Below are 19,818 nucleotides of genomic sequence, written 5' to 3'. Positions count from 1 at the left end.
CCATATATTTTTTATCAGTAAGTTTTTTTTTTGTTTTTTTTTTTCTTAACAATTACTAGAAATTTCAGGCGACTCAATTTGAATCCCAGATGACCTCATGTGGGGTCGTAACTCCAAGGTTGAAGAACACTGCACTAACCTATCAATGTGCATGGTTTTGGACTGTGGGAGGTATTAGAATGTGGATAAATATATGAAAAAATCACAGTGTGTGAATATTCATAGGCTTTACATTGAGTTGAAAATTCTGTAGTATTTTTGGAATTGAGTTTTGTTGTAATCCATGAACTGTGTTGACCTCCTCTGTCTTCCGCAGACAATAAAAACATCGAAATCGGCGTGGACGATGATGGCTTCATATTTCTGAGCTATGAAACCAATGAGAAGGAATGTGTCTGGAGCAAAAACTACACAGAACCTATTGATGCCAGCAGAGCCCAGGCACAAAACAAGAACAATAGGTAGGGATGATTAGAGATAAAGGTACCCAGCAGAATATAAAGTGTAGAAGAAGAGCTTCACTGAACAGGAAGTGCAAAATGAAGCTGGTAAAAAAAAAAAGGCAGTTGTTGGCTGAGGGGTGGAAATCTTTCTGTGGAAAACTAAATTAAAGTATGTACATGCAATACAAATAAGCTTGTGATGCAACTTTTACACTTATGATGTGTAAAGCCTTTAGTGCTCATAGACTGGAAAATGATTTGCACAAAGTGACATCAGGTCTGGTCTCTGCCAAATACATTTTAACAATATTTAGCAAATTCAGAATTTTCTCCTGAAATATACTTTGAACAATTTATTACAAACTCAGTGCACATTCCACTTTGCTCACAGGTTATTATTAAAAGCAAACTAAACATTACACTTCATAACTTGTCCGGAGGGAATCTTTAACCCCACTTTACCCGTCTGCGGTGCTAAAAGACAGACCAGACCATTTACATGCCATTTAGGTAATTTTTCATCTACATGCACCACAGTTTAATTATTTCTAGATTATGCCCCGAGTCATTATATCTGCCATAGAAATGTCAGTGTGGTGTTAATAAGGTGAGTGAAACCATACTATTTAACTACTATGAAATTACAGCTATGTGTATGTATATAACATTATGGCCTAGCAAAGTAAGATTAAAGGTTAAAGGTTAATTTGCTTTATTATCCCCGTAGGCAAATATGAGGCGTTTCTCAATATGCGTTCTTGTCTATTTTTCCTTTTTGTTCATCAAGTACTGTTCCATTTAAAAATTCCCACAAACCAAGACTAGATGGAATACCTGGGTGTTGTTCTTGTCTCCTAGCTTAAATCAAGGATGCACTGGTTCGTGACTCATGTGGACTTGGCTGGCAAATATCCCAGGATACAATTCATGCTACTGTCAATTTTCTCTCGAAGGCAATAGCGGCTTCTGTGGCAACTTAATTCAAAAATGTTTTAGCAGCTAGATGATGTAATGCAATGTTGGAACATGTGGAAGAGGCAGAATAGTGGGAAAATACATTTTTAACCCATTAAGACCCAGTGCTATGTCTGTGGTAATTCCTAAATTAATTTTTCTCTATTAGTACCTTTCTTAACTGATTTATCTCCTTTTTTTTTTTTTTTTTTTTTTTTTTTTTAATATTATCCTCTATATTCTGCATTTTTTTGGTGTAAATCATGTATTTTCCTATATTTAATACACAGATCATGTAGATCAGGGGTGTCAAACTCATTTTAGTTCAGGGGCCACATGCAGCCTAATATGATCTGAAATGAGCTGGACCAATAACATAATCTAAATAATAGGATAAGAACTGATAAATAATGTCAACTTCAATGTTTTCTCTATGTTTTTGAGTGAAAAAAGCAAAATTCCTTAATGAAAATGTTTACATGTACGAACTGCGCCTGAACATAACATGAACAAATATGAACAACCTGAAAGTTGTTAAGAAAAATAATGGCAATTTTAACAATATTATGCCTTAGTTTATCATTTATACATGTACATCACAACTTACAAATCACAGTGGATCTACAAATACGCAAAATATTTATTTACTTCAGACATTTTTGTTCAGGTTTATCACATTTTTTGTTAAAGGCAGGCCTGTAAATGTCAACATTTGTGTAATTTTACTGTTTTTACGCTAAAACAAAGGGGGAAAAATGGTTTTCATTCTTTTTAGGTTATTATGATAGTATTTTACTGGTCTGACCCACTTCAGATTGAATTGACCTAAAATAAATTTAACGTCCTTGATTGTTAATATCTTCAGTGTAATTTTTGTATTTCATGAATTCATCCCACGGACCAGATTGGAGCCTTTGGCGGGCCGGTTTTGGCCCCCGGGCCGCTTGTTTGACACCTGTGATGTAGATGTTCATCAAAACTCAGAGTACATTCAAAGTTAATTTCATCAAAACAGAGAAAAATTAAAAAGTTACTTTTTCAGCGAAGACATTGCTAACTGAATGTAAAAACATGTGTCTCCATCCACTGTCACTGATCCAACTGCATGGGTTTTACTGGTGAATCAATGTCGTAGAAGATGACGGTGTTTCCATGGTAACTAGAGAGCCTCTGAACGTCCAAATGAGTCATATTTGATGACTATGAAAAGATGACAAACTGTATTTTACACCAGTTATTTACATGTATTGATAGAATTAGTGGATCAACAGGTATTAAACAGTTTAAATCAGTAGATGGTTTGTGTCACCGGTGGCTGTTTGGGTCTTTATGGGTTAATATGTGTTTATCCAGTTTTGAAGAGTATACATAATGTGCATATTTTTAGTGTGAAAAATGTCAAATTAGGTGCATTAAGCATACTTCATAGCAAAATTATGTAGAAATAGAATAATATAATGTAGAATGCGACATCAATCGATTATTTGATTAGTTGACTATTTTGATAATGATTGATAGACATTTTTTAAGAAAACATAAAAATTCTCAGATTTTCTTTTTTTCTGTGACACCAGACACATTCCTATTTTATGATGAAAATAGCAATTTGAGGACATCGTGTTGGCCATTGGGAAGTACTTTTTCATAATTTTCTGATCTTTAATTAATTGAAAATATAATTAGCAGATTAATCAACAGAGAAATAAATGATGTACCGCTGCACCTTAAGTTTTCTTCGAACTTTACTTATAAAAGATATTCTCTGTGCTGTGGTATCGCTGCTCTGACTTAAGTTAAAAAAGGAAAGACGCTGTATTGAAGTGGGATTTAAACACTGACAGTGCGATACCATTAAATGTGATATAAAAAGTGAATAAGTCTTAAATGGGGATTGTGGGTGTATTTCTTATCAGGATTTTGTCAGAATGCCAGCTTTCTTGAATTATCTTGTCTGTAAGTTTGAGGGAAGCCAGCCTTCACATTTACACTACTCCATTTATTCAGCAACTTTTAAAAAGTTTATTCAGGTTCATTGGAAGTTCAGCTGGGAGCCGCTGAGACGATCAGGACGACCCTGTAGATCAACCCTGCATCTGTCTGTTTTTACATTTGTCCATCAGGTCGGTCCTGACCTTCATGGACCCGTCTGAGGAGGATCTGGGTCTCTACTCAGTGCAAATGAGCGACAATCTCGATGAGTCATCAAGCTACGACTTCACCGATGAAGGTAAACTTTTTTTTACCTGATGAGCTATTGTGAGCTGTTGGCGTTGTCTTCGTCATCATCATCATCATCATCATCATCTTTGTCGTCTTCATTAGCAATTTAGCAAAAGGTTTCTGTTGGATTTCTGTAAACTGGCTTAGAGTCTGGTTTTGACCAACTCTCTATATAAAGTGTCATGACAAAACTTTTTTGTTGTGATCTGGTGCAATATAAATAAAATTTGATTGAGTGATTTGATTGGTTTTCCCCAGTAAGTCGCTTTGGAAAAAAGCGTCTGCCAAATGCATAAACGTAAATTTCTTCAAACATGGGGTGGCCATGGCTCAGATGGTAGCGTCTAATAACTGAAGGGTTGGCGGTTTGAATCCCGCTCTGTCCATGTGCTGTTGTGTCCTTGGGCAAGACACTTCACCCTCCTTGCCTCCAGTGCTGCTACTCACACTGGTGTATGGATGCGTGTGAATGTTTGGTGATGGTCGGAGGGGCCGTAGGCGCAGATTGGCAGCCATGCTTCTGTCAGTCTGCCCCAGGGCAGCTGTGGATACAAATGTAGTTTACCACCACCAGAGGGGGAATGTGAGAGCGAATGAATAATGGATCCTCTGTATGCACTTTGAGTACGTGTTCATAGAAAAGCGCTATACAAATCTAATCCATCATTATTATTATTATTATTATTATTATTATTATTATTATTATTACATCTTCTCCAACGAAACTACTGGTCAGATTTATTTCAAATTTTATATGTAGCTTCCTTGGGACAATGTCTACAAATTTTGTTAAAAGTTTTCAGAAATTTAGGTTTTAAGTTTTTTTTACAATTTTTGTTTAAATATTAAAGCTGCATATGAATTTCATCACAATTTTTTTTTCAAATTTGTAAAATCTGAGTGATAGCCTAATTATCACTAATCCATGAGTCTTTCCGAGCTCACACATCTGAATCACTTCCCTCACAATAAACAACCTGATGACTCCATCATAAACACAGTCCGCTTGTTTATATAACAACCTGAAACATCACTTGGGATTTTTTTGGAAATTTTGTCATGAAGTGCATAGTGGGAATGGGAATTCTGCACAGCAGCAATTCCGTTGTTTTTTTATGAGTGCTGAATCCAAAAGTCGCCTTTACCTCCATCCATCGACTATACTAATTCTTTAAAACAACCCTGGTGGACTGGACAATTTTACATTGTAGCTATCTGGTTCATTTTCTTGCTGAATCTGCGAGAAATCGGTTTCACCGCCTGCTGTGCACTTCGTGACAAAATTTCCGAAAAGGCCCGAGTGACATTTTGGTTTGGTATGTAAACAAACAGACTGTGTTTATGATTGAGTCATCTTCAAAGTTGTTCACCGTAAAGGAAGTGATTTAGGTGTGTAAGCACAGAAAGACTAATGGTTTAGTGATAATTAGGCTATCAAATGGGTTTTACAAATTTGAAAAAAAAATTGTGCTGAAAGTCATACGCTGCTTTAAAATGTGCTTTTACTTATAATGATCCATATTTTAATGGTTTATAACATGTAAATGGTTACAGATATCAATATAGTTACTATTGAGCTCTGATAGGAAGTCATACATGGACTTTAATTTAGTTCCATGACCTTTGACCTTGAGTGACCTTGAATCTCAAGGTCACCAATGTCTAGATAATATGGAAATGGTTACGGATATCAATATATATTTATATATGGACTTTCATTTCATTAGTTGAGATATCCTCCAATGAAAGTCCCCGCCCTTCTCCCCCTCTCAGTCTTTCTCTCCTCCTTTACCCTCTCTCTTTTACCCCAACTGGTCAAGTCAGATGGCCATCCTCCAGAAGCCATCCAGCTGGTTTTTTCCTGTTTTTGTAAGGGAGGTTAGACTTTGTATTTGGTTTCTTTGTTTTGCAGGTCAGCCTCATTTTCTTGGATTAGTAAAGTTATGTTTGTTATTTTGGCCTGAGCCCACCCTGAAGTCCCAGCTGCTGTTTTTGTTCAGTTTTCATTACCTGTCTTTTCCACTATGTAAATAAATCACTTATTTGTTAACATGCACGACCCGCGTCCGGGGTTTTTCTCTGTGGCTTGGGAGTGAGGAAAGGTGTCCACTCATTTCATTCTATGCCCTAGGGTCCCCTAGCTGGGGGCGTAACACAGGGTCTGCTCCAGGTTTCTGCCTGTTCAAAGGAAGTTTTTCCTCACCACTGTCGCCAGTCACAGGTGTTTGCTCCTGGAGGATTCTGTTGGTTTCTCTAAATTGGCTTGAGAGTCTGGTTTCGACCGGCTCCATATGTAAAGTGTCATGAGATAACTTTTGTTATGATTTGGTGCTAGATAAATAAAATTTGACTGATTGATTGAAAGTACCACCCACTTCTATTGGGAGATTGATCTTCTTCATCAAGACCATAGGCCTCAGAACCTGACAACCTCACGAATTCACCTTATTGATTCGTGATAGAACATGCCAGTGAGCTACAGGGCCATTAGTCATATTTTTTAAACTTTCTTTGGACTGTGTGAAAAAGTGAAAAAGCATCACTTACTTTACTAATACTTTGCAGAACTTACTGGATTTTCTGTTAGTGCAGAAGCATTACAGCAGGGATAAAACGCATTTAATTTTATGGGTCATCAGGAATATCTGTCAAGCAAATAATTATACCTCTGTCAAATACTTCCCAAGGTCAGTTCTTCAACTCAGCATATGCTTTCAATCAACTTTGCCATAAAAGTGGAACTATGTGAGCCATTGTTCTATTCACGAGCAATTTGACAATATGCAAGTGTAACAAAAAGAAATTAAATTAACCTTCATGTACTGTTTTACTTTTTTACAGACCTTGAACGTCTTAAAGAACTCAGCTGGCAAGTTAGAAATCCATGTATGTACCAACAACACACACACAAGTTCTGCTAAGATGTGTTTATCAGCAGGTTATATTTTTCATTAGCATATTTGATGAACGAGGACTGTTGCTATATATCACAGGTGTCAAACATATGGCCCGTGGGCAAAAACCAGCCCACTAAAGGGTCCAATCTGGCTCATGAGATGAATTTGTGAAATGCAAAAATTACACTGATGATATTATCAAGGGTGTGAAAATCAAAAACAAAAAGTTTTGTTTAGGTTTCACATTCAGCCCAATTGATCTCTAGTGGGTCAGACCAGTAAAATACTATCATAAAAACCTATAAATAATGAGACCTCCCAACATTTTCTCTTTATTTTAATGTAAAAAAAAACTATCCTTTTAAAAAATATCAATAACCTGAACAAATTGAACAACTTGAAATGTCTTAAGAGAAATAAATACAATTTTAACAATATTCTGCCTGTTACCATATATTTTATGTATTTGTAACTCCATTGTAATCTGTAAGTTGTAATGCACATGTGTAAATGATAAACTGAGACATAGTTTAGTTAAAATTGCACTTTTTTTTTTCCCTAAGACATTTCATGTTGTTCGTGTTATTCACGTTTGTAGATGTAAACAGTTTCATAATGTTTTTCTACTTTTTTTCACCATTATTATTTTACTTGAGATCATATTGGGACCACTGCTTTATATAGCTCTGGAAAAAATTAAGAGACCACTGCAATTTCCTCTGAAATCAGCATGTGTGCATCTGTGAAAGCCATTCCATTCCTGTGTCTGTTGAATTCCAACATAAACACACCTTATTCTACTGAATAAACACCTGATCCATGTCTTATTTAAGAAGGAGAAGTATAAAAACCACTACTGTGTCCATCACTATCTTCTTAAAACAGGCAAAACAGTGCTATTAGTCCCGCAAAAGTAACTGGAATCCAAAAATAACTATTGAAAACTGCTGGACTTCTGCTCTGACAATGTTCCCAAACTGTGAGGACTGGTTTTTCTATCAGGACAATGCTCCTGGCCTCAGCTAGGTCAATAAAGGTGTTGATGACGGACCACCAGATGAAGACCCTGTCATGGCCAGCCCAATCTCCAGACCTGAACCCACTTTGAAAACTTCTGGAGGAAGATGGATGGACACAAGCCATGGAACATTGCTGAGATTCTTGAATTTCTGTGCCAGGAGCTGCATAAAGTCATCCAACAGCAATGGAGGAGAGACAAGACACGTGAAAGCTGTCATTGAAAATCAGGGTTATTCCACCAAATATTGACGTCTGAACTTTTCCCAAGTTACAACATTAGTATTGTGTTGTTTACAAATGAATATGAACTGGTTTTATTTGCATTATTTGAGGTCTGAAAACACTGCATCTGTTTGTTATTTTGACCATGTGTCATGTTCTGCAAATAAATGCTCTAAATAATAATATTTTTATTTGAAATTTGGGAGAAATGTTGTCAGTAGTTAAGAGAATGAAACAAAAATGTTAATTTTACTCAAACACATATCTATAAATGGTAAAATTAGAGAAAGTGATCATTTTGCAGTGGTCTCTTATTTTATTCTAGAGCTGTGTAAATAAATGAATGGATATGATATAAAAAGGCCAAGCAAGAATTAAATCTTCTTTATTGCACATTATTAAATGATCATCTAATCTGATTTAGCATAGCCTGTAATGCTCTGTGTTTAATTTCCTGTTGGCAGTGATAGCGCTGAAGTCTGGCTGGCAGGTGGAGGTTTCGGAGACAGGCAGCGTGCGTCTTTGGCTTCAAACAGAGAGTCTGAGTAATGCAGCTGAGCTCCGTCTCATCTTCAATGACCGGGAAATCTCCAGCACCCCGGTAAGAGCCGGTGTGCAGGTGATCCTGTGGTTCTGCAGCTCAGAAAAATGAGCATGTCACAAACGCTGTCAGCAGAAAGGATTGGAATTGTATATTTACACAGTACGGTATTTCGGATACAAGGAGCCGACAGCAAGGCTTATGTGGCGTTAGCATGTAGGTGCACGTGGCCTCGTGCGTGAAAAGTCAGGCAGGATTGAAAACAATAATTAGTGCCTCAATAAACGTCCTGGGAGGCAGCAAATGGATGCTGCCAACAAAGATGAGGAGCAGGTGTGTGAGGAGACAGAGTGGTCTAGAAGCTGAGTTAATTGAGTCTGGGAGACAGGAGGATCACATGAGCTGATGGTCGATCTGGTAAATGTGCCACTTCTGGTTAAATGCCAAACACTGGCAGAAGTTGGAAAGAAAATTAAACAGTTTGGACAACTTTCTTCCAGCAAATTATATATTATTGATCGAGTGATAGAAGTCTATTACGCTGTGAGAGATGGCTGTATATTACACATGACAAAATATCCAGAAAGTCAAGCTGTGTTGATGTTATAATTAATTTAAAAAATAATTATTCGTTATTGTTCATTAAAATATTAACAGAATGAACAGTATTGTTTACTTCCTGTGCCAGCTGACCTGTGATCAGTGTCTGACAGGTGTTTTCAAACCATACCTGTTTGTAATTCCTTTCTGTGATTTGCTCCTTTATTCTCACCATCACTGTACTGTATTCTTTCTCTTTGCTTGAGCGGAGGAGCTTAAACTGCAGCATGTGAACATTCGACAGTCTTAAACGTCAGCATAACTGATTCCAGTACCATGCATACTAAATAGATGGAATATCATGGAAATGTCTTTCTTTAATATAATTCAAACTTCATTCATTCATTATGCATTATAAAATTTTGAAGTCTCTTGTGTTTTAATGTTAAGGATTACAGCTTGTAGCTCATAAACTCCTAAATCCAGTCTCTCAAAATATTGAAATACATGATTAGGCTAATTTTTTTTAAAAGTACTTATAACACAGAAATGTATGTACCAGTGGCGGCTGCTCGTCTTTCACAGAGGGGAAGCTCATTGTCGGCTTACATAAAAAAAAAAAAAAGTCAAGTAATTTAAACAGAAATTCAGCTCTCCGTTCCTTTTTAAGAAAATGGTCAGTGACCTTATTGTACCAACTAAACAAGAAAACATTGAAATTATGTTTAATTGAAACAAGGAAGTACAATGAGTGTGTTTTATTTACAGAGCAAGAAATGAACAAGTAATTTTGTAGTGGTTTCTCTCTCGATTTCACAACAGAATGTGCGACGGTATTAAACTGAACTCTGTCCAGTGAAGGAGTAGATCTCAAAATAGCTGTCAATCAAACGGGATTCAGCCTTTCAACTGATCCTCCAATCAGCACGTGGAAACCTGGCGTCCAGCCCAGCCGAGCTCCACCCACAGCTCCATTCACCCCTAGAGATGCTGAGCATCTGGGGGCGGGACAACATCGTGGCATTTATCCAATGGGCTCTATGCACAACCCCACTACTTCCTGAACTTAAGGGAGCTACTTTATTTCCTGTTTTTCATTATTGGACCCACTGATTAACCCAGGTGTGTCTGACCACAGTAGTCCCAACAAGAAGCAGCAGACCCACCTGGATTAATCAGTGTGTCCAATAATGAAAAAGAAGAAATAAAGGAGCTGCCTTAAGTTCAGGAAGTAGTGAGGCTGTGCATAAAGCCCATTACCGTCCAGTTTTGAGGCAATGAAAAAAACTGTTCCACTCAGTCCCATTGAAGTGCATGGACCCTGAGCATCTACGGTCAAATGCACTGAGTATAGATCGTATGAGAAAACAGCGCAACGGGAATGTATGAGAAGTGAACAACATCGAGTCCGTTGATTTGTGATAAAGCTGATTCTGAACGAACTCCTCTTTGAGATGAACGTGTTTTAACACATTTGTAGTCAATGAAATGTCAACACAACCGTACATATTTAACCATTTAATTTTCATAATTTTAGGGGAAGCCGGGCTTCCCTTGCAGTCTTTGAGAAATCGCCACTGGTATATATATTCATTTATGCACCTGTACTTTAAAGCTCTTTTTGCCCAAATTACTGCATCAATCCAGCCTCCATTCACTCTTTGTGAAGCTCCACCAAGTTCTTGAATTGGCTTTTCTTGACAATCTTCTCAAGGCTGTGGTCATCCCTCTTGTTTGTACACCTCTTCTTACCCTTTCAGTCAGCTATCCATTGAATATACTTTGATACAGGACTTTGTGAAGAGTCACTATTTCAGATGTGGTCATCAGTGGCTTACTCTCTATATGAAGTTATATTATATTATATTATATTATATTATATTATATTATATTATATTATATTATATTATATTATATTATATTATATTATACTTTCTAAAATAAAGGCCAAAAAATATTGAACTTTTTCATGACTTAAGGCAGTGTTTCCCAAACTGTGGGCCCCCTAGGTGAGGGACAAAGGCTTGCCAGGGGGGACATGGGATCACTCCTGGGTGTTTGCAGTAGTAGCAGGTGGAACTAATGTTTTAGTGTTTGGAGCACCCTGGACTCATTTTAAGGACGTACAACAAACTGCCATCTACTGCCATGGTGATCTGTCACTAGACTAGACAAAAGAGTTTAGGTTTGGACAATGGACAAGGATTGGACTGGAAAACAAAAATGTGCAATCTTTCTGTTTTTGCAGAGTTTGTACAATGTAAACAGGCACACTGCAGCCACTGATATTGTTAAAATGTTCATCTTTGTTACCAAAATTTGTTTGTTGTTCTAAAAAAAGTAGCTGTATTGTCATAGTTATAAGATGATTGTGCATTTCCTGTTTTTATTTGAAAAAATATTGTCTCAGGGAACAGTCTTGTTGATTTTATTTGTATTGTTCAAGCAAAAATCTAAGTTATTTTTAATTTCAACAAACAATATTCAAGGAAAAGCAAAAAGTATTGTTACAATATTGATGTTTCTTTCAATAAAACTTATAATTGCACCACTGTTAAAATGTTGTTGGGGTTGAAGGGGGCCTGGAGATTTTTCATCCTCTAAAGGGGGGCCCCGACACACTGTAAACCCCAATAAGTTAATTTAACTAAAAAAAAATAGTTAAAACTGATTACATCGAAATTTCTAAGTAATGTAACTCTAAACCTGTTGCCTTAAAAAATTTAAGTTATGAATAATGTTAACTTGAGTGAATTAAACTTAAATGCTTGATTTGAATGGAATTACTATTTTAAGTACAACACACTAAATGCCAAGTTAATTTAACTTAAAATTTGTTCCCATGTCAACTGCTTTGTATCATCTATAACTTCATATCATCAGTTCATTGAACTCAATTCCAAGTTGATTTAAATTCAAATCCTCTGCCATATAAATTGCTTTGCATAATTATTAAACTTAATATATTGTAGTGTGGATGGAAATTAGGCAGGGAGTTAGCTTAATATAATTTACCAGTACAGGAAGTGCTTTTAAATTGGCAAAGCATAAAGATGTACACTACACAGATATGAACTTAGATGAACAGGAAATCCGCTGCTCGTCCTATGGCTCTGACTCATGGTGCAGCTCTAAAAATACAAAAACAAACACAAAAAGGCCAATAAACACTGACATACACACATTAAGTCCAAATTAACTCTAACACCACAACCCCTGTAAAAAAAAAAAAAAAAAAGAACACATTTTCAACAACGTGCCCAATACCCACAATGCAATACAGAGAAAAAAAAAAAGGTGTGGTCATGACTAAAACTGAGTGATTTAAATCCATTCAACTTAAACTGTTTTTGTACTTTTGACTATGTCTACAAATTAGTAGAATATACTGAACATTTTATAGTAATGTAATCAAACTTAAATCATTTAAGTACATTGTAATTAAAGCATTTTAGTAAATACAAAGTCCAGGCTTACCGTGCAGAAAAAGGTTAAGAACCACTGACTTAAGTGCAGATCAGAAGTATGTCTTACCAGCTGATAGTCAGCTGTGATGGTCTTGATGGTTTTATTGTAAATGTGTCAACCATACAAGGACTGGCTCCATCTGAAACCCTATACTATGTACTGCACACACAAAGTCCATATGTAACAGCGTTCAGTATACTTTTATGTAAATAACCAGGACACATGTACAGGGTGTGAATACATGTTACTTCCTTGAAGCGTCGGTACCAGCTGAGGGTACCTCAACTTGGTAATGGGCCAATCTCACCTGATCTGGCATCTGTGTAAAACCACAGCCTGTACTGGCATTAGTGTGATACTCAGACTGTGCCAGTATGTGCCTGATACGACTGCCTACAGACTACTGGCCTTCTGCGTCGGCCTTCTGTCAGTGTTGTCGCCACAGCTGCTTGGAATTATGGGAAGAATCCAGAGCTGTCATATTTACCCATAAATAGTCTTCACAGACTATGGTTTTGGAAGTACTAAAACAATTATGCATACAGTTTTAGGCAACTAATTAACATGTTAGTGTGGAATATTAGATACTGTCACTGTTTTAATTGTCTAAAGAGGCTACTGAGCAATAGTATATGAATTTAAACAGACTCTATTTATTCTTCATTAATGCTATAATTGTTACATTTAAATATGAATATATAATGGGGTTTTGATGGCAGTAAGACCCCAATTAATCATGATCAACTGCAGCAAAATGTATCATTATTTCGTTTTTTCAATTGATTGACAGCGCTATTATAGTTTAATATATTCCCATATCTCAAAATAGATTAAACTTGTCTCAAACTTGCCATTTAGTGAATGTCCACTGGAGGCCAACTCCAAAATTCATTCAATTCCATATTAAAATGTATAACTTTATAGCAGAAATAAACATGTTTACAGCCTGGGGCAAAAAAAAAAAAATGCTTCTGGTCTCTGTGCAGATATATATTTTGTGTGCGTGCATGTGTGTGTTTGACTCATATATTTATATTATATTAAAGCTTAATGTTATGGGTAGCTATGAGGTATGACTGACAGCTTGCTCGCCTACTGAGTTGGACACTCAAAGTTGCTTTTTATTAAATAAAACCCAGTGGTTGTGGTAAAGGAATTGCATAAATAAGACTGTCTATGGATTTTTATCATACAAAGGTTTCAGGAGGACAGCTAGTACTTCACTGGTTAGTATTATTTAACTACATTAACTTATGATTGGACTAATTTGGCATTGTATGATCATTTCTGTTACCTTGTTAATTGTTTGGGGACTTAAGTCACATGATTTAAGTCACATGTTTACATGTATAGTCGGGGCTACTGAGGGTGGGGGTTGAGGCACGTATTGGTGTACAGGTGAAAGTAGAAGTGGTAGGAGAGTTTTTCAAGTCAGCAGGGAGGGGGTGTGGGGGATTCAGATTCAGAATGCTTATTATTTCCTTTATACTTTATTAATCCCAGAGGAAAATGAGAAAAAAATAATACTGTTACAAATAAAGGAAGGGAAAAACAGATGAAACTAGAAAAGCACTTGGAGAGCGCAAACCTCCGCCAAGGCAGATCAGCCCCCCCCCCAACTTGAGCCAGTATCAACATTTCCTGAAAATTTCATCCAAATCCATTCATAACTTTTTGAGTTATCTTGCTAACAGCCAGACAAACAAACAAAGCCCCCCCCCCCCCCCCCCCCCATCACCACCAAAACTGAATAATTTGTTCCTTGTGCCAGTATCAACATTTCCTGAAAATGTCATGATAATCCATCCATAACTTTTTGAGTCATCTTGCTAACAGACAAACGAACAAACAGGCAGACAGACCCCAATGAAAACACAAGAAAAGCACTCGGAGAGTGCAGACCTCCGCCAAGACAGATCCCCCCCAATCACCACCAAAATTTAATCATTTCTTCCTTGTGCCAGTATCAACATTTCCTGAAAATTTCATGAAAATCTGTCTGTAACTTTTTGAGTTATCTTGCTAACAAACAAACAAACAAACACACAAAGCAAAGTGATCACCATACCTACTGGTGGAGGTAAAAAGTAAGCTAAAAAAGTTTAAAAAGTAAGGTAAGCGCTGAATAAAAGGGAGATACAGGAGATTAAAGGCCTGTGTCAGAAATGAAGGCAGAGTGTCAGTCTACCAACAGTGTTTGAAAATCTGATGCAACCTTTACCACAGAGATAGGTTTTTACATTTGTGGATCTGCTCCATCTCCCAGTCAGAGGACGACATATGTCTCTTGTTGAGAAAGGATGTTTCCTCCTACCTGTTGTCCTTCTCCATCTTCAGGTCATCCTGGACTGGACTCAGATCAGTTATCACGTCTGAGATCTGTCCTTCCATTCTTCATTCTGGTCTCCCAGGTCCTTCTGTGTCATGTGGTCTTGATGCTGAAGAGTCAGACACCGCTCAACAAATCCAGCCTCTGTTTTTCATCTTCACAGGGACTTCCAGGGTTTCTTGTATATTGTCATCCATTTCTTTAACTTTCTCCCTGAAGATCGTAGTCTGGACTTGATGGAATTTGACTTCTAACTCCTCCACTTGACTGACAGGCACCACAGAGACCTCAGATCCAGCCTCAGGTCTGGCCTCAGGTCGGGCCTTAGGCTCTGCCTGAAGTTTAACCTCAGGTTCAGCCTCTGGTGGATCCATCTCAACTCTGTTTTGCCCCCCATTAAGAAGGACAAAGCAACTTCTCAAGCTCAGGATCGTCCTGTTTATTCAAGAGCAGTCGTCATGTGAGACCTGAAGGTTTCAGAACCTCCTGACTCCACTTCAGCCGCATAAACTCACATAGCTGGTTGTCCTTTCTGGGTAGGCAAAAAAAAAACAACAAAACAAGAACAAACATTAAAAAAGTTATGGAAATGGTGGACTGAAATCACCTAACCTCAGTGTCAGTACGTCCAAAACCTTAGTACAAAACCAAACGTATATGAATTACATACCACTGTATTTCCAGGTAAATGTTACAGTATGAAAGCTGAACGCTTCAGCAATATAAATATCCCATAATGCAATGCAGTCATGGAAACAACAACTGCAAACAAACACAGCCCAGATGAAGGCAGTCGCACGGTATCACATAGATGCAGTTATCAAGGTTAGAAGGATGCATTCTAATGACAAAAGCTGGCGAACATTAATATACTGTAGATTTTGTGTTTCAGATGGACCACATAGTTTAGTTCCTGTGAAATAAAATAGTTTATATCAGTATTTTGTTGTCGCATACGATAGGTGTATGTGGCCTTTAATGTTTAAGGTTGAACTATTTATGAAATAAAATACAAAATAGTAAAAATAATAAAATATTACAGTAATTTATTTTCTTTTTTCCAGTTTCAGAGTGTATTCTCCTTGCTTGCATTCTCCAGGTTTGGTCATGTTGAAACTGCAGAGACGTCTTCACCCTTTACCTGTGTCCTCTGATACTCAAAGAGCTGAGGACAAACTGCAGCTGTTGACAACATAAATAATACATTGGCCCCAAAAAATGTGGAAAAGCGGCTGTCTTGCATAGTAAAGGATAGTTTGAAGTCAAACCCCCCACACACACACACACACACACACATACAAACACATATATACTGTATATATTTTTGTATATATTATGACACCATGCTAAAAATAATCAGTACTGCACTGAACTGTGCACCGAGATAGACAAACAAATACAACACAGTGTATTTATTTTGGTTTCACAACCCTGTCTGCTTCATTCTGTGTGTCTGTGTTTGCGGATGTTTTATATTCAGCAGCTTTCATTCATGGCTTGTCATTTATTCCATTATTTCCCAATATCAGAGTTTCATCTGAACAGTACTGATTATACGTTACTTCTAAATGATCACAGCTGAGGTTTATGAATTCCAAAGCCATTTAGCTGATTAGGGCCCTTAGGCTTGCCATACATCACAAATCAGACCATAGAGGCCTATCACCATGCCAGGCATGCACTTATCTTGATGAACATAAAAGCCATGGAAATTAGCTCAAAAGCCGTTTCCTCTGCGTCTGTTTGTTTGTGCCTGAAAAAGCAGGATTTCATCTGAAGCGTGTGTTCTCATTGAAGTTCTCGTGTGATGTTTCATGCTGTATTCTCTCCGTCTGCCTACCACAGTGCATCACAAGTGGAACAGATCGTCTTCATTCATATGAGTTGATAGGCGCTGTGCTAACCGTATGTGGCAATGTTTGTTTGCTCCACAGCACCGTAAGATCAACTTCGACAAGGCCAAAGGTCTGGTGGAGATACTGTTCGATCAGCTCTCTCGGGAGGACGAGGGTTCATACACAGCCCAGCTGAGGGACGGCCGAGCCAAGAACCAGTGCACTTTGGTCTTCGTGGATCAAAGTAAGTCCCTCGCATGTCATGAGGTTTTCATGTTGGCTTCATATGTTTAGGCCCAATCACAATTCACCCCTTGGTCCTACCCCTCCCTTTTGTGCATTCACATAAAGACGTAGGGGTGTCCCAATTCTCGATGAGTTGAAGGGGAGGGGCTAAGGGGGAGGGCTGTTTGGCCCTTAAAACGGAGATTTTTCAGGACCACATTGAAAACGGAGGGGTAGGAGAAATCTGCCATAATTCTGTTCAAATCATCAGCAACATGGAGGTAAACACAGCAGCTGTGTGATGAAAAAAAAAACACACAAATGTACGTATTTTCTTCGTAAATAATTCAATCATTTTATGGACCGTTTAATGCCGTTTCAATGTGTTACAGACCACATTTTTGCAGTTTATAGCTGATAGCCGCAAAAACGTGACCAAAGCCCATGCAACAGAGACGGCTCCAGCTGCTGACGGCATGGGGAATCCTTTCAGAAACAAAGTGGTTGTATCTGTTTATAGCGGCATCGACGACTGCTGATGATGTAACAGGTCTGGAAGGGTTGTCCCATGTTGTAGGAGAATATTTCAGCTCCGTTTCAAGGGGTAGTGCCAAGTGCCCGGGCCAAGGGGTAGGGGTTAGGGGTTGGGCTAAGGGGTGAATTGGGATCGGGCCTAAACCACACGTGGGATGAATTTGTGAACTGCAAAAATTGTACTGAAGATATTTTAATCAGTGGTGTTAAACTTATTTTAATTCATGTTCTACATACAGACCAGTTCGACTTAAGTGGGTCAGACCAATAAAATACAAAGGATTCAAAGGAGTTTTATTTGTCATTCCATCACAAAGAAGAGAACGAAACTGGTTTCTGAGGACCTGTATTTGCCATAGCAATAAAATAAATAACTAATAAATAAATGAATACATTAAAATCAACTAAAACTAAGGCTAATTTAAAATAAGTAAAATATACGTCTAAAATTAAACTTTAAAATACCTACATAAAAATAATAACACATATTTACAACCTAACCTAGCCTATACACAGTAGACACCAACCAGTAGTACCAACATAATAACCTATAAATAATGAAACCTCCAATTCTTCAAATTGTTTTAGTGTAAAAAACAGTTCAATTACATGAAAATGTTTACATTTACGAACTATCCTTTTACAAAAAATGTGAATAACCTGAACAAATATGAACATCCTGAAATGTCTTAAGAGAAATAAATGCAATTTTAAGAATATTCTGCCTGTTACTAAATGTTTAGTGCATTTGTAATTGTAATCCAAGTTGTAATGGACATATGTAAATAATAAACTGAGGCATGATATTGTTAAAATTGCATTTATTTTCCTTTAGACATTTCAGGTTGTTCAAGTTATTCAGATTTTTAAGAAAACTTTCTAGATGTTAATATTTTCATAATGTAATCTTACTTGACCTCATATTGGACTGAATGTGACCCCTGAACTAAAGTGAGTTTGACACCCCTGCATTAAACCATAACTCTTATTCAATAAACAACCAGTGCTTACAAACGGGCATCAGTGGGAATGAGACACATTCTGTAGATCTGCAATAGTCGATACATGTTTAATGAAAGCAGATTAATACCACATTGTTCTCTTAAACTGTGGTAAAGTAGAACATGCACTGCTCATTTATTTTCAGTCTTTATTCATGAAACTCTATTAAAGCCTGTGCTTTGCTGTGATTATTTTGAATAATTGAATAAATGAATGAAAACAAAGGAGAGGAAAATCAATGATATAGAACTTTGAATGAAAACTGAATTTTAAAAACACCATTTGTTGTCTCAACACCCCACGGTGCATTCAGGGCTGTACCTGTTTTAAAATCAGCAGCGACTCATTTAAAAAGTACATGGCGTAAAAAAGTGATCGTTGACTATATTTGCTTGTGTTTTTTAATGCAAATGAAACTGAAGCTTTAAGAGAGAAATAAAATAAGAGCGGGTAGACTGTTTAAAATAAAAAAGATGTAGCTTTGGTGGGAATGTTGTTCCTGTTACATCCTATTCACAAGTTGTATTTGTATTATTATATTAGGCAAGGCAAGGGAAGTTTATTTGTATAGCACATTTCAGCAACAAGGCAATTCAAGGTGCTTCACACAGGACATTGAAATAAAAGAAACAAAAAGAAACACATTTAAAACATTATAAAAGAAACATATAAAAGGTGATCAAAAACAGCAAGCAAGAAAACAACACATAAAATCAAATAAATAAATAAATAAATAAATAAAATAGAATAAAATAAAAATAAAAACACACACATATTAAAGTAAAAGCTGCAGCGCAGAGTTTCAAAGAGAATATAAAATTTAAAAGTCAAAAGCCTTTTAGTCAAAGGCAGCAGTGAACAGGTGAGTCTTTAACCTGGACTTAAAAGAACTCAGACTCTAAGCAGGCCTGATATTTTCTGGTAGTTTGTTCCAGATATATGGAGCATAGAAACTGAACGCTGATTCTCCATGTTTAGTTCTGACTTTGGGAACACAGAGCAGACCTGCACCAGATGACCTGAGTGGTCTGGATTATCATTATTATTATTATTATTATTATTCGTATTATATATGTGAAGCTTCTCTTTTCACAGATTTTTCTTCTGTTCATTATATGTGGAACAACATGAACTGGAGGCGTACCATTACTTTCACAGCTGACCTGTCTTAATTGTGAATTGCTCTGTGTCACCTGTGCATTTTTGTGTCTTTGTCAGAGTTTCGTGAGATACTTGCCTTGGCGAATGCAAACCGGCGTGACCACCAGAGAAAGACCGGTGAGAGCAATCAGACATCAGAAATGCAGTCTTAACCCTTTGTACTCAGCTCCACATCCATAGTGTCATGTCTACATCACGGCCGTGGCTCAGGAGGTAGAGCGGGTCGTCCAATAACCGATAAGTCTGCCCCAGGGCAGCTGTGGCTACATATGTAGTTTACCACCACCAAAGTGTGAATGTGTGAGTGAATGAATAATGGATACACTGCATATGCTTTGAGTATGCATAGAAAAGCGCTATGTAAATCTAATCCATTATTACCTTCGCCAAGAGGTATTGTGATCGCTTTGCTTTGTGTGTGTGCGTG

At 37.2% G+C, this 19,818-nt stretch overlaps 1 protein-coding gene across 2 annotated transcripts in view; it reads left to right on the top strand.

The window, feature by feature from the left end:
* myom3 (myomesin 3) overlaps positions 1-19,818 on the top strand; it is a 249,462-nt gene that overhangs the window by 195,834 nt on the left and 33,810 nt on the right. For both annotated transcript variants that reach the window (XM_030159207.1, XM_030159208.1), the window contains exons 22-27: positions 317-461; positions 3,518-3,624; positions 6,459-6,503; positions 8,221-8,357; positions 16,569-16,713; positions 19,449-19,508. In XM_030159207.1, the coding sequence (XP_030015067.1) occupies positions 317-461; positions 3,518-3,624; positions 6,459-6,503; positions 8,221-8,357; positions 16,569-16,713; positions 19,449-19,508 (639 nt within the window). The remainder of the gene's footprint in view (positions 1-316; positions 462-3,517; positions 3,625-6,458; positions 6,504-8,220; positions 8,358-16,568; positions 16,714-19,448; positions 19,509-19,818) is intronic.

The sequence above is a fragment of the Sphaeramia orbicularis genome, chromosome 16 (genome assembly GCF_902148855.1).
Source record: "Sphaeramia orbicularis chromosome 16, fSphaOr1.1, whole genome shotgun sequence".
NCBI lineage: Eukaryota > Metazoa > Chordata > Actinopteri > Kurtiformes > Apogonidae > Sphaeramia > Sphaeramia orbicularis.
This window is presented reverse-complemented; position numbering and strand designations above follow the sequence as displayed.